Genomic DNA, 16,226 nt, shown 5'->3' on the forward strand with positions numbered 1-16,226 from the left:
CTTGTTTCGGAAAACGAATATAAGATAACTGTTAACTTTTAAACCTAATATTGCAATATTTATGATAGTGTTTAACATATATAATTATGTAGAAGATCATGTTTCTGGCCTGCAATGTTTTTAGTGAGCATTACATACAAATAAAAGATGATTAATTGATTGTATATTTGTCTCACTGAAAAACCATACGTTTGTCTTCTTCATTAACATTCACTTTTAACATTATTACTCTTTGAGCAAAGACATTAAAAGGTTAGTTTTACTTAATTGAGACTGAGTAGAAACAAAACAAAATTAGAAAGCTATATAATATTCCTAACATATCATTAAATAAAGAGAAAAAAAACAATATTAAAAAATGAAGAAAGAAACCTTGTCGTTGGTATTTATTGATATGTCATTAGTTAAATGTACACTATCATAAATTTTGTTCGAAATATATATTTAATTATTTTGTTCGACATCATGCCACGTATGCTCTGCCTGAGGCAATAAAGATATTTTTGTTAAATTTGGTTTATAGGAATAGATATCTGAAGTTGTTAACAAAAAATTTAACGTCTACCGAAATGCATAAAAGAATTCACTGGATCTTCTTTCTTCTCTGTCATTCTAGTCTCATAACTTCTAGGGACAATGATATTTGTCGGAAGAACTGACCTTCGTATCTGAGATGCAAACCATGCATGAGGATATACAATTGATTTGGGTCCTTGGAAAGGTGCCCAGTAACGTTTGTATTCAGGTTCTCTCGCAAATTTTCTTTTCATCTTGAAAGAACCATTCGAAACACCGTTATCATTTAGTAATTCTCGTCTTGGTGCGTATGGAAGTATTATATAGCTGTTTGGTTCTTGGTATGCCTTAGAAACGTCTCCAAATTTATCTTCTTCAGCATCGTCTTTGTACACCGACACAGCCTTGTCTAATAACCATTTATAAAGAAAATGTAAACTGCTGTCTTCGCTAACGTCTTGATCATCTTTGCTCAATACAGGAGAGCCTGATTCTTTACTTTTAATATATTGATTCACTATTTCATTAACCTGCGGTTCATCAAGATCTAGCTGCTTGAAATATTCTTTTAAAAGCTCGCGTTCTTTTGAGAGGCCATCCAAATTTTCCTCTTTTAGTAAAGATTGTATAACATCATTCGAATTTGGTTGTAACTGAAAGTCTTTGCCGAGGTCATCCAACTTAGTTTTTTCTAATGAATTTTCCAGGAAAGAGAGTATTTGAGTATCTGACTTTAGTTGCGGTGGAATGTCATGCAAAGATATTAGTTCTTTCAACTTATTTATTATTCGGGCCTGATTAGGCAGTTCTAAATCATTCGAAACATAATTTTCTTTATTTTCGTTTAATTTCTTTTGCTCGCCGGTGCTCAGTACAACTTCACTTTGTGGCAATTTACCATTTTCAGACCTTTTGCCGAAATGCATAGTGCTGTGATCTTCCCATGGATTGATTCTCTTTCCAAAATGCAATGTATCATGCTCCCCAAAAGGACTTGATTTCTTTCCGAAATGCAAGGTGCTGTGATTTTCCCAAGCATCAGACTTTTTACCAAAATGTAAAGTTCCATGGCTTTCCCAAGGATCCGATTTTTTCCCAAAATGCAGAGTACCGTGATTTTCCCAAGGATCGAATTTTTTTCCGAAATGAAGTGTGCTGTGATTTTCCCAGGGATCGGATTTCTTCCCGAAATGCATTGTGTTATGGCTTCCCCATGGATCTTCTGATCGCTTCGCAAAGTTCATATCAGAATTAACATCCCACGAATTTTCGGATCTTTTGATATTTTCTTCTTTACCATAATCCGCAGATCTTTTTCCAAAATGCAAAACCGCGTCCGGTGGTTCGTCGCCTGGATATTCTTCAAATATTTCAAAATCCTGATTTTGTTTTTCGATCGTAGAATCATATTTGTTGTTATTTTGTTGTGTATTAGATTCAACAGATCGTTTATTAACATGAACTTCATTTCCTTTATAAATTACATCGGTTTTCTTATCTTTCATTTCATTATGCCACATTCTCTCCGTAGTATCATTTAATTCAAGCCCTTTTGAAATAAGGTTTTCGTCTTTTTGATAATCTTCACTTAATTTGCTGCCGTTTTGATCCGAATTTATAGGTGTTTGTGATAAGATAGATGTCTTAGTATGGAGAGCCTTTGAGACTAAAGGTGGTCTACTGGTAAATTCCTTAATATTTTTCATAGTAGTATTCTCACGTTTTTTGTTTTCTGTGCTTATACTATTTGTGGGCTTTTTTATTGATCTTTTTTTTATAGCCAAGACTTTACCATCAAAACCATTTTCAAGTAAAGGAGTTTGGTTTGGTAGTTTTATGTTATCAGATTTGGCAACAGTTTCTTTGGTAAAATTATTCTGTAATTCAACTTCATGAACTTCAGGTACCAGTGTATTCTGTTCAGTACTGTCAAATCTCTTTCCAAAATGCATTGTGTTATGATTTTCCCAAGGATCGAATTTCTTTCCAAAATGCATTGTATTGTGATTTTCCCATGGATCTGATTTCTTACCAAAATGCATTGTGTTATGATTTTCCCATGGTTCGGATTTTTTTCCAAAATGTAAAGTATTGTGATTTTCCCATGGATCTGATTTTTTCCCAAAGTGCATTGTGTTATGATTTCCCCACGGTTCGGATTTTTTTCCAAAGTGCATTGTATTATGATTTTCCCACGGTTCGGATTTCTTTCCAAAATGCATCGTATTGTGATTTTCCCATGGATCTGATTTCTTACCAAAATGCATTGTGTTATGATTTTCCCACGGTTCGGATTTCTTTCCAAAATGCAGTGTGTTGTGATTTTCCCATGGATCTGATTTTTTTCCAAAGTGCATTGTAGTATGACTTTCCCATGGAGATGATTTCTTTCCGAAATGCATAGTATTGTGACTTTCCCATGGATCTGATTTTTTTCCAAAGTGCATTGTATTATGACTTTCCCATGGAGTTAATTTCTTCTCGAAATGCATAGTATCGTGACTTCCCCATGGATCCGATTTCTTACCAAAATGCATCGTGTTATGATTTTCCCATGGTTCAGATTTCTTTCCAAAGTGCATTGTATTGTGACTTTCCCATGGATCTAATTTTTTTCCAAAATGCAACGTGTTATGATTTGCCCACGATTCGTCAAACCGTTTTCCAAAATGCATGGTATTATGGTTTTCCCACGGATAATATTTTTTCTCTAGTTGTGCTTGCTGATTCTCCCATGGTTCTTTCCATAATTCTTCTAATACTTTTGGAGAACTATCTTCGCTGTAATTTGATTTTTTTCCGAAATGTAATGTGTTATGATAATCCCAAGAATCAGTTTTCTTACCAAAATGCATAGTGTTATGATTTTCCCACGGATCAGCTCTTTTGTCCGACTGTTCCGTATTTTGATTATTTATTTCTTTTACAGATCGCTTTTCTCTGTGCTTGTAGGGATAGTGCATTAAGGCATCGTCTTGTGAAGAATACTGAGTAACGCTTCCGTTTGATCTCTTTCCAAAATGCATTGTGTGGTGACTTTCCCAAGGCGCTGCTCTCTTTTCATAAGTATGCGTGTCAAGAATATCTGTTAGGTCATTTGACTTTTTTCCAAAACTCATCATACTATGCCAAGGATCTTCAGCATTTCTTTTTCCGAAATGCATGGTATCATGATTATTCCATGGAGATTCAGATTTTTTACCAAAACTCATCATGCTGTGCCAAGGATCATCAACATCTCTTTTCCCAAAATGCATAGTATCATGGCTATTCCATGGAGATTCAGATTTTTTGCCAAAACTCATCATGCTATGCCAAGGATCATCAACATCTCTTTTTCCAAAATGCATGGTATTATGATTATTCCACGGGGATTCCGATTTTTTACCAAAGTTCATCATATTATGCCAATGATCTGCATCATCTCGTTTCCCAAAGTGCAGCGTACTGTGTTGATCCCATGGATTTCCAGATTTTTTGTCGAAGTTTATTATGGTATGCCATGGATCACTTGCATCCTTTTTACCAAAATGCATAGTGTTGTGATCCCAAAGAATGTCAGATCTTTTGCCAAAGCTCATCATATTATGCCACGGATCATCCACTTCTCGTTTACCAAAATGCATAGTATTGTGGTCCCATGGATTTTCAGACTTTTTTCCAAAATTCATCATACTATGCCAAGTATCAGTTCCGTACCTTTTCCCAAAGTGCATGGTATTGTGATCCCAGAAGTTATCAGACTTTTTACCAAAATTCATCATACTGTGCCAAGGATCCATTTCATTTCTTTTTCCAAAATGCATAGTATTGTGATCCCACAGATTTTCAGATTTTTTCCCAAAGTTCATCATACTATGCCAAGGACCATATTCATCTCTCTTTCCAAAGTGCAAAGTACTATGATCCCATGGATTTTCAGACTTTTTTCCAAAGCTCATTATGCTATGCCATGGATAATTTTTCTTTCCAAAATGCATCGTACTGTGATCCCATAAGTTTTCTGCCTTTCTATCAATGTTTACTATGCTGTCAGTGTCCATCATGCTATCTTGCTCATCAAAATATATATTACTAGGATCGCTTAAAAAATTGTCAGATTTTTTTCCAAAATTCATAACTCTATGCCATGGTTCATTTCGTTTGTCAAATAGAAAACTGTTGTCATCTTTTAACCTGTGCGTGCTATCCTCGCTTTCTTCTTGTTTATGTGATTGCACAGCAGAAGATTCGATCGGTAATTCATTCGCTTCCTCCTCAATGTCTGTATCTTTATCACTTTCTACAGACCTTTTTCCAAAGTGCATAACTTGATGCTCTGACCATGAATATGGTGACCGTTTTTCATCAAAATTTTGTGCATCGCTTTCAGATTGAAATCTTTTTCCGAAATGCATGACAGAATGATCTGAAAAAGGATATGGATCCCTTTTCATAAATAGATCTTCGTATTCATCATACATTGGAGACCTTTTTCCAAAATGCATTACCGAATGATCGTCCCATCCACTGTATCTAACCGTCCTTCTGTTTAGTGGCTTTAATAAGTTTAAAAAGAAATGAGAGCGTGCATAACTTAAAGGTTTTGGTGCTTGGGTTTTTAGAAGATTTCTCATGATTTGATCATTGTATTGAAACACAGAGCCAAGCGCTGCGTTATTTTCTAAATTATTGTTACTTCTTCTGTTACGAGTCAATGGAAATCTTAGGTTTTCACTTTTGTCTACGTGGGGCGTTGAGCTCAAGGATGGTGTCTTATTATTTTCTGAATCCTCGTCTGTCGTTTGTCCCATTTCAGAAACTGAAAAAAAAAAAAAAAAGAAAGAATACATAGGTACAGAAAGATACTTTTAAAATTTACATTTAATTCTGAAAATGAAAGAAAATTGTTTATTTCTTTTTGCTTACTGTTTCAGTTGCTGTAGAAAAACACTTTTTTATGTAAACACACCATTTTTAAAGAATAAACCTACTATCTCTATATAAACTAGTTCTTCAAAAATATAATAATGCCCATGAATTAATTTTAAAATAATCCTATGCTGTGTTATGTTATACCAGCATCAAGCAGATATTGAATAAACGGCAAAATTCACCTTGAGGTTTGCTGTTAATTTCAATAAATATTTGTCGAGTGTACTTCTATAGACAGGTTATTGTCTTCTTCGTAAGAAAAAAATACTTTTGGAAAATAATTCACATTGTTGGAGGAAAGAGGTGTAAGGAAAAAAAATATACATGTCTAACAAATTTAATCTTAAAAAATTAACAACTTCTTTGGGGATGTGAACAAATTCACTTCTTTGGGATGCTACGGATTACATACACTATTACAAAATACACTACTTGACAAAGAAAATGTCACACCGGGAAGAGCCTACGCACTGACATGTGAATTTCTATGGGAGTGCATATGTACAAAGTATGTAAGTAATTGAAATGGCAAGCCAATCACACGCTTAGCATGCTGCGGGATATCAACATACAAACAGCGCACGAACCCATTAATTTAGGTATCATCATTGCTGCTGTTTCTGAGTCTGGTGAATAAAGAAGACAATATAATCCATTTTAGACGTCGTCGTACCCAGCATCAGCAAACGAACGAATTCATGAGGGGCTTCCTCGAAAACGGCATCAGACGCACTAAGCGCTACATACACTTAGTCCACTGTCCTCAACACTGAACCACTGTTCTCAATAGAAGATAATTTGTGAAGCGTACAGAGTTTTTCCTGCTGTTGCAGTATCGATGCGCGTAATTATCGCCGTGAGCATTTGGAATGGTGTCACCACATGATGAGCTAACAACCGCGTATACCATTTTAGAATGACAGCCGGCCTGTCTTTGAAAAATAATATTATTAGTTCACAGAAATGTTAGCACTAACAGTCGTTCATCTCTAGTGCGCATTACAGACACATTAGCGGAACGCCGCTATGTTAACGATGTGCTGCAGTTCAATCTTCTGTATTTTCAGGGCATCCTAAATGCCTCTTTTTTGAGAGATAACCATACGGTTATTTATTTACTTATTTTTGAAAACGGCATATGTTAGTCATTCATTCTTCAAATCCCTTTTCGGTTACTTGGAATGCTCAAGTGGGCAATCTTTCCCTTGGCCAGTTCAAGACTCCGATCCCACTCTAATCGAGCATTTGTCGGACATAATTAGGTGTCGGTTGAATAAACGAAGATGAAACCTTCCTCCCCGAAACGAAGATGAACAGTGTGGTAACATGAAGAACGCGTGGTTCATGATACCACAAGACATCCTTCTGAAACTCACTGGTACTATGGAATGTCGGGTTGACGAATAGGGCTCAAACATCTTATTAATGTCTTGTATATCTAAATGTCTTATTTTTTTACGTCGTTGAACATTAAACCATTTGTTAAGTGTTTGATCGTGTACAAAGTTCGGTTTATTTTTAACTATTCTTCCAAGGTGGGACATTTTTTTCTGTCAGGCACTCTACTGCTTTTGTTACAGGTCTTTGGATTTTCTCATTGTGTATGGCTAGCTCATAGACTGCTTACATATTTTTGCCTTGAACATACCTGGATAGGTATATTTTTGCTATGAATCCAACATCGCTTGGATTCGAGGTCAAAATTCGAAAAGATACAATTAGTTGGATAAATGGAGGGATTATAAGATTTTAATTAAGTATGCCTTATGTTTTGAAATTTTAACTTATTTCTCATTTCAGATTTCAAGTATCAATAACATTTTAATGACCATATATATATAATAAACTGCTGAGCTGCGCAAGTAATGCGTTCCGTAAATCTTTCTTTAATTTGAATTTTGCGTTTCGTAAGTTAAACATTTATTATCATTATAATATATAAATATATATATGCATGTATGTATATAGAGAGGCAAATAGATAAATTGATATAATACATGATGTAATATAAAAAATTCTAAATATAACCCAATAATACATTGAAAGCTGTAACAACTGGTGGTAATATTGAAAAAACAATAAATGCATTACGTATTCAACCTGCATCAAGTTATTATAATAATAAAAATGTTTGCATAAGCAGTAAACACTGTGAATAAGTAAATTAAAACACCATTGAAATCAACAGCGAACAGATGCATAAAAAGTACAAAAAATAAAAGCAAAAACAGTGTAAATAATAATGAAAAATGAAATAATAAGAAGAATTTACTTTTTTCAAATATGCTAGCATAATGGTCGGCAAACTCATTAGTCAACAGAGTCAATTATCAGCAGTTCAAAGATTAAAATCTCTTTTTAGAGCCACATTTTTTTAAACTTAAACCATATAGGTAGGTGTATTGTTATGCACTTAACCCTCTATGCGGCAAGGCCGTATATATACGGCGTAGAATATTTTTTGTGATATCTGTAAGAACGTATATATACGTGCCTATTAAAATATGTGAAAGAAATTAAGGCAATATATCAAAAGTACACAAATCCAGGTATGTAATGCCAGGAAAGTTTTTACATTAAAATAAAAAAAATAAATTGTTCTCATAGTAGTTTTGGGAAATTTGTGCCTTCTTAGCGAAAACCCTGGCCGCTCAGAGGGAACTCTTACGCTATCACGCTATCTTTTACTGAGAATGTGTTTGATCTGATCAACGTACGTTCTCTGAGGTCGACCCTCTTCCGCCCTTGTCTTGCATACACGTTTCGTATATCTTCTTTTGTTCGTCCTATCTATATGTCAAACCATCTTAAACATATCTTTCTCAATTCTCAACACTACATCTTTTTTTCACTCCACAACTCTCTCTAAAATTAATGTAATACTTAAATTTTAAAGTCTTAGTTAAACTAGTTTATAGGAATGTAGAATAAAACTTGATATTACATTTAACAACGGTACTATTTATTGATAAAATAAAATTGTAAGGTACCCAAAAAGTAAAATCATCACAATGACGAACAAACAGTAAAGTGAACAATGGCTTGCATCTGCTTGGAAAGATCATCTAACTCTGGTTTGGATGTTGTTGTTTTTAATTTTAAGTATTATTACAAGTTCTCATCAATAAGACGACTTCTTAATTTACTCTTAATAAGATTCATGCATGAAAATGATTGTTCGCATGAATACGCAGACCCGAATAAGGAAAGAACAGCAAACGCTAGTTTTTTCAGCTGGCTACCAGTCAGGAATACTATTCCATGTGTTTAAAAGTCATCATATCTTCTTTCTCCATGTCTTTCAAAGCAGATCACTTGCGCTGTGAGCTAAACTCACATTTGTGTTTTTCCAATGCTTCTATATCAGCACTAAGACGTTCAAATTTCGAGTTCCATAATTCTTTGTTTTTTAAATCTCCAGCAGCTGGATTTCAGAATTACCTATGTCAATATTAAAGGGAGAAAATTTTAATTCTGTTACAGTAGTGTAAAGAGGTTTTTATTAACAAAGGCTATCAGCACTAAGACGCTCAAATTTCGAGTTCCATAATTCTTTGTTTTTTAAATCCAGCAACTGGATTTCAGAATTACCTATTTCAATATTAAAGGGAGAAAATTTTAATTCTGTTACATTAGTGTCAAGAGGTTTTAATTAACAAAGGCTATCAGCACTAAGACATTCAAATTTCCAGTTCCATAATTCTTTGTTTTTTAAATCCAGCAACTGGATTTCAGAATTACCTATGTAATTTTAATTCTGTTACAGTAGTGTCAAGAGGTTTTTATTAACAAAGGCTATCAGCACTAAGACATTCAAATTTCGAGTTTCATAATTCTTTGTTTTTTAAATCCAGCAACTGGATTTCAGAATTACCTATGTCAATATTAAAAGGAGAAAATTTTAATTCTGTTACAGTAGTGTCAAGAGGTTTTTATTAACAAAGGCTATCAGCACTAAGACATTCAAATTTCGAGTTCCATAATTCTTTGTTTTTTAAATCCAGCAACTGGATTTCAGAATTACCTATTTCAATATTAAAGGGAGAAAATTTTAATTCTGTTACAGTAGTGTCAAGAGGTTTTTATTAACAAAGGCTATCAGCACTAAGACATTCAAATTTCGAGTTCCATAATTCTTTGTTTTTTAAATCCAGCAACTGGATTTCAGAATTACCTATGTCAATATTAAAGGGAGAAAATTTTAATTCTGTTACAGTAGTGTCAAGAGGTTTTTATTAACAAAGGCTATCAGCACTAAGACATTCAAATTTCGAGTTCCATAATTCTTTGTTTTTAAATCCAGCAACTGGATTTCAGAATTACCTATTTCAATATTAAAGGGAGAAAATTTTAATTCTGTTACAGTAGTGTCAAGAGGTTTTTATTAACAAAGGCTATCAGCACTAAGACATTCAAATTTCGAGTTCCATGATTCTTTGTTTTTTAAATCCAGCAACTGGATTTCAGAATTACCTATTTCAATATTAAAGGGAGAAAATTTTAATTCCGTTACAGTAGTGTAAAGAGGTTTATATTAACAAAGGCTATCAGCACTAAGACATTCAAATTTCGAGTTCCATAATTCTTTGTTTTATAAATCCAGCAACTGGATTTCAGAATTACCTATGTCAATATTAAAGGGAGAAAAAAAGGTTTTTATTAACAAAGGCTATCAGCACTAAGACATTCAAATTTCGAGTTTCATAATTCTTTGTTTTTTAAATCCAGCAACTGGATTTCAGAATTACCTATGTCAATATTAAAAGGAGAAAATTTTAATTCTGTTACATTAGTGTCAAGAGGTTTTAATTAACAAAGGCTATCAGCACTAAGACATTCAAATTTCGAGTTTCATAATTCTTTGTTTTTTAAATCCAGCAACTGGATTTCAGAATTACCTATGTCAATATTAAAAGGAGAAAATTTTAATTCTGTTACAGTAGTGTCAAGAGGTTTTTATTAACAAAGGCTATCAGCACTAAGACATTCAAATTTCGAGTTCCATAATTCTTTGTTTTTTAAATCCAGCAACTGGATTTCAGAATTACCTATTTCAATATTAAAGGGAGAAAATTTTAATTCTGTTACAGTAGTGTCAAGAGGTTTTTATTAACAAAGGCTATCAGCACTAAGACATTCAAATTTCGAGTTCCATAATTCTTTGTTTTTTAAATCCAGCAACTGGATTTCAGAATTACCTATGTCAATATTAAAGGGAGAAAATTTTAATTCTGTTACAGTAGTGTCAAGAGGTTTTTATTAACAAAGGCTATCAGCACTAAGACATTCAAATTTCGAGTTCCATGATTCTTTGTTTTTTAAATCCAGCAACTGGATTTCAGAATTACCTATTTCAATATTAAAGGGAGAAAATTTTAATTCTGTTACAGTAGTGTAAAGAGGTTTATATTAACAAAGGCTATCAGCACTAAGACATTCAAATTTCGAGTTCCATAATTCTTTGTTTTATAAATCCAGCAACTGGATTTCAGAATTACCTATGTCAATATTAAAGGGAGAAAATTTTAATTCTGTTACAGTAGTGTCAAGAGGTTTTTATTAACAAAGGCTATCAGCACTAAGACATTCAAATTTCGAGTTCCATAATTCTTTGTTTTTTAAATCCAGCAACTTGATTTCAGAATTACCTATGTCAATATTAAAGGGAGAAAAAAAGGTTTTTATTAACAAAGGCTATCAGCACTAAGACATTCAAATTTCGAGTTTCATAATTCTTTGTTTTTTAAATCCAGCAACTGGATTTCAGAATTACCTATGTCAATATTAAAAGGAGAAAATTTTAATTCTGTTACAGTAGTGTCAAGAGGTTTTTATTAACAAAGGCTATCAGCACTAAGACATTCAAATTTCGAGTTCCATAATTCTTTGTTTTTTAAATCCAGCAACTGGATTTCAGAATTACCTATTTCAATATTAAAGGGAGAAAATTTTAATTCTGTTACAGTAGTGTCAAGAGGTTTTTATTAACAAAGGCTATCAGCACTAAGACATTCAAATTTCGAGTTCCATAATTCTTTGTTTTTTAAATCCAGCAACTGGATTTCAGAATTACCTATGTCAATATTAAAGGGAGAAAATTTTAATTCTGTTACAGTAGTGTCAAGAGGTTTTTATTAACAAAGGCTATCAGCACTAAGACATTCAAATTTCGAGTTCCATGATTCTTTGTTTTTTAAATCCAGCAACTGGATTTCAGAATTACCTATTTCAATATTAAAGGGAGAAAATTTTAATTCTGTTACAGTAGTGTAAAGAGGTTCTTATTAACAAAGGCAAACGTCACTTTGTTGTTTCTTAATTCCTGAAATCTGCTGAGAAAAACTTCTTTCATATTTAAAACTGTTGTTTTGAAATAGCAAATGTCAATAATGGAATTATTTTCTTGATGATGTTTCAATAGGCTTTGAAAGTGAATCAAAGTTTCTCTTTCAAAATCTTGAGCAAAAAGAGATAGTTTGTTTTCAAACGAAATAACTTCTTCTGACATAAAAAAAAATTGTGTTTCCTATCTCCTGTAGTTTTTGATTAATTTGATTTCGATGAGACGTAACCTCTATCATGAAATAAAATTTTTGGATCCACTCTTAGGCCATTTTCTAAAAAATAAACACCCTTTTCAAGGAGAAATGCTTTAATTTCTGTTAATAAGGACGCGAAACCTTTCAAAACGTTTCCTCTTGATAACTTGTTTAAATATATGCATAGGCTGATAGTCAAACGTTTCTATGTACCACTGAACTGTACGTCCTTCAAAACAAAATCACGAATTTTTTTCATATGGGTATCGAATTTTTATACTTAATTAATTAAAACATAATGAATTAAAGCATTAATTAAAGCAACTTAATTAACTAAAACATAATGAATTAAAGCATTAATTAAAGCAACTTAATTAATTAAAACATAATGAATTAAAGCATTAATTAAAGCAACTTAATTAATTAAAACATAATGAATTAAAGCTTTAATTAAAGCAACTTAATTAATTAAAACATCTCTGACTGGGCTTTTTAATCTACTGGGAGTATATAACCTTTGAAAAAAATATTAAATGGCCACACACTTGGAACTTAATGCATTCATAGGAAGTTTGAAACCATTGGTCATTTAACTGCCTCATTACCATGAACATTGTTGAGGCTGTATCACTGAAAGGTAATTGATATTAATTCATGAAAAAGGATGAGAATAAACACACGCAACCAAGCCTTATGCTTAATTCGAACCGGCATCTTGTGAGTTTAGACTAGTAGTCAGCCTGTGCTAACTGCTATTCCGTTCAATGCAATAGAATGTAAAGAGTTACTATTATTATCTTATTTTCAAAAATTGTTCTATATTGCTGAATGCTTCTAATAAAATTATACCAGGAAGAATGATTTAGGAAATAAAGTGTGTGGCCTGTAACTATCTTAAATGTCTTACATTAGCTGTAAAAGAAATCTGAGTTGATAAACATCCATGCAATGAATGTTAAGTATTAGAAACGTATGAAAACGGAAATAATGAAACTTCTTTTAAACTTGTGTCGAAAGATATTACGTTACGCAATGAATACTGTTTTCCCACATACAAAGATGGTTCTCTACTACAGCTTCACAAGTAATTTTCAGAGTTTCCAAAATTTCAAGGCTTTTAGAAATATTGATTGTGTAACACAAAGATCTCATGGGGATTATCCGGAAAAATACTGCTCATATCCTCAGTGCCCATCTTCAAGGCATCCCGGGATACCTCTTTCCAACTCATCTAATGCAAACTTCGTAGCCCCATACATACACCAGAGTACTCATGTCATCACTGAGTACTCTGGTGTATGTACGGGGATGTTGTAAGCACTTAAAAACTTAACCAGAAACCTAAACAATTTTAAATGCAATATTGCAATGAAATTGAGAAATTTATAGTAATTCATGATAATAAAAAAAGTTGTTCATTTACAAAATTGAAATTTCAGCTATAAGTTATCGAAAAATTGTAGCACTTTATTAGCTTTTTAATATTATACCTTAACGCTGTGCTGAAGATATCTCGAATTGATATTTTATCAATCCCTTCTTCACAACCCCAATCTCGATACTGTTACGAAAAGTACAGGTACGGTAAAATAACTTCCCCGCAAAGCAGTTATAGGGTTGCCATAAAATGGCACGGGGAAAGCAGGGTTGCCACATTTGGCGAAAAATCGCCCATTTGGCGACAAAATTGGCGATATGCCATGGACAGATGGAGAACCTTCTGGAACGAATTTTTACCGGTTTAGCCCAGAATGTTCTCGAACACAAGCCGAAAGCTATATAAACCCTGCTGGTCCGCAGTCAGTGTGTTTGTGTGCCTCGTCTAGCGAGCTGATAGTCATTTATCGAGCGAGTGTCTCGAAGTCTAGCGCCGAGTTGGTCGTCGAGTGCATCGAGAGAGTCTTTAGTGTATCGCGAGTTAGTGCATCGTCGAGAGTGTGTGTTAAGCTCCGGGAACTTCTGAACCGAAGAGTCGGGAGCTGCGCTCTGTGTGTTGTCGAGTGCATCGCGAGTTGTAGCGTAGAGAGTCTCGAGAATACGTGGAGTTCCGAGAACGATTGAGCAGAGTCGGAAGCTGTACTCTGGTGCTTTGCAGTGAAGCTGTCTCCACCGTTATAGCCTGATAACCTGAAGGCTGTGTCGCTGATTGTTCCAGGGTGTTTATTGTAGTTCTTCGACGACTGTGTAAACGTGCTATTGGAGCTGTCCTAATTAATATTGGCTAAATAAAGTGTGTTTTGATATTCCATCAAGTGCTGTCGTCGTTATTCACTCCAAATCTACGAACCCCGTACGAACGTGAATGAAGAAAATAACGTAACAACTAGTGTCAGAAGAAAAATGCAACACTATGTTAAACTAGTCTGGGAATTACTAGTTAGAATTCAAATACAGGGTGGCCATAAAAAGACTTCCCTGTTATATGAATCTCTAGCAGCCTATCCGATCAACCAATTGAAACGAAATTTCCGATATTGATATTTGAAGGTATGCGCTAGAAATTGAGATGATATAAAAACAATAGAACTCTCACAGTTACGGTTACAGTGAGAAAATTTACAAATTTTTGAATGGGGATACCCATTTTATTCCAGTGGAAATTGACCACAGCACAGAAAAATCATAGATGGCAGTGGAAGGATACATATACGACAAAAATTGCCGGCGTAAATCTTTTGCAAATAAGAGCATTGTAAAGGACCTATGACAACACAAGAGAGGAGAGAGAAAAAAACTTATTCGAACAAGTTCTTATCGTGCGCAAATTTGAAGATAAATGTTATATCCCGCAACATTGCTGTTTTGTGGCCACCACGATCATCCGCCCTCACTCCATGAGATTTGCCAGAACTGAAAGATGCCATAAAAGGTGAAGTTAATCTTTCGCATACAATGCATTATCATCTGCGAATGTAAGCCCGTTGAAAACTTGTAATTCCAATAAAAGTTTCTCCCTCTCCTCTCTCTTGTGTTGTCATTGGTCCTCTACTATACTGTTCTTTGAAAATATTTTAGGCTGTCAATTTTCGTATACGTGTATCGTTCTATGTATGGTTTTTCAATGCGCTGATCAATTTACGCAGGGAAGGGGAAACTTCAATTCAAAAATCTGTAAATTTGTTCACTGTAACCGTAAATAAGAGACCTCTATTGTTTTAAATCATAACAATCTTGAACGCATGTCTTCAGAAAACAAAATCTGAAATTTAATTTCGATTGGTTGAGCGGATAGGCCGCTAGGGGTACATACAGTGGTGGCCAAAATTGTGGACACTTTTGGAAATTTTTATGTTTTTGAACTTTGTATGCTTATAGAAAACGTTACGTTTCACAAAATGCAAACTCGTATATATCATTTTAAAGAGAATTTATTACTGGATTCAATACAAAACACAAAATTCAATTATTTGCAATACAAAAAAGTTAAACGATAATAGTTATCGATATACATTAGATAGTGATGATTGCAGTGAGTTATCAGTACTTAGTAGGGTACCCTTTATTTTTGATTATAGCTTCACATCCCCGTTTCATTGAGCTGACAAGAGTTTTAAGCTCTTCTTTCGTTATTACATGATGCCGGGAAACAATTATAGCCTCAATTAGTTCCTTTTTATTTCATGGGCGCCTCATTCGGACAAGAGTTTTCAAACGGTGCCACAAATTTTCGATAGGACTGAGGTCAGGACTGTTTCCTGGCCTAGACAACAATTTAATGCTCTTTGTACGAAACCACTCTTTCGATATTTTGGCCGTGTGGCAAGGAGCAGAATCCTGCTGAAAAATAAACGAAGCATTGTTGGAAAAGAGATCTCTGATGGAAGGTAGAAGTTTTGGTTCTAGAATAGTGTCAATGTATTTTCTGGCATTCAGTGTCCCATCGATGACATGAAGGCGACCAATACCATCTGCTGACATACATGACCAAATCATAACACTAACTGGGTTCTTCACAGTTGCTTGAATGCAGTCAGGATGTAGCTCTTCCCCTATTCTACTTCTTACATATTTTCGCCCATCTTTACCGAATAACGATATCTTAGTTTCATCACTCCATATAACTTGTGACCACTGATCATCTGTCCAATTAATGTGTTCCGTTGTCCACTGTAGTCTTTGTTTCGTTGCTGAAAATTAAGATAAGGCTTTTTTCGTGGAATTCTACCTCTCAGTCCAACATCTTTTAATCTTCTCCTGATTGTTCTTGAACTGACAGAAACACCAACATCATTCAGATCACTTTTAATGGCCGCTGAT

The 16,226-nt window shown here is 33.9% G+C and overlaps 1 protein-coding gene across 2 annotated transcripts in view; it reads right to left on the reverse strand.

The window, feature by feature from the left end:
- Nucleotides 1-359: 359 nt before the first annotated feature.
- Nucleotides 360-16,226, reverse strand: part of LOC118184595 (uncharacterized) — a 366,479-nt gene continuing 350,612 nt past the window's right edge. For both annotated transcript variants that reach the window (XM_085824279.1, XM_085824280.1), the window contains one exon: nucleotides 360-5,317. In XM_085824279.1, coding sequence (XP_085680405.1) covers nucleotides 555-5,317 — 4,763 coding nt within the window. In that variant the 3' untranslated portion in view covers nucleotides 360-554. The remainder of the gene's footprint in view (nucleotides 5,318-16,226) is intronic.

This window comes from Stegodyphus dumicola, chromosome 9 (genome assembly GCF_044657685.1).
Source record: "Stegodyphus dumicola isolate Sdum_Otavi_A_Nest chromosome 9, ASM4465768v1".
NCBI classification, from domain to species: domain Eukaryota; kingdom Metazoa; phylum Arthropoda; class Arachnida; order Araneae; family Eresidae; genus Stegodyphus; species Stegodyphus dumicola.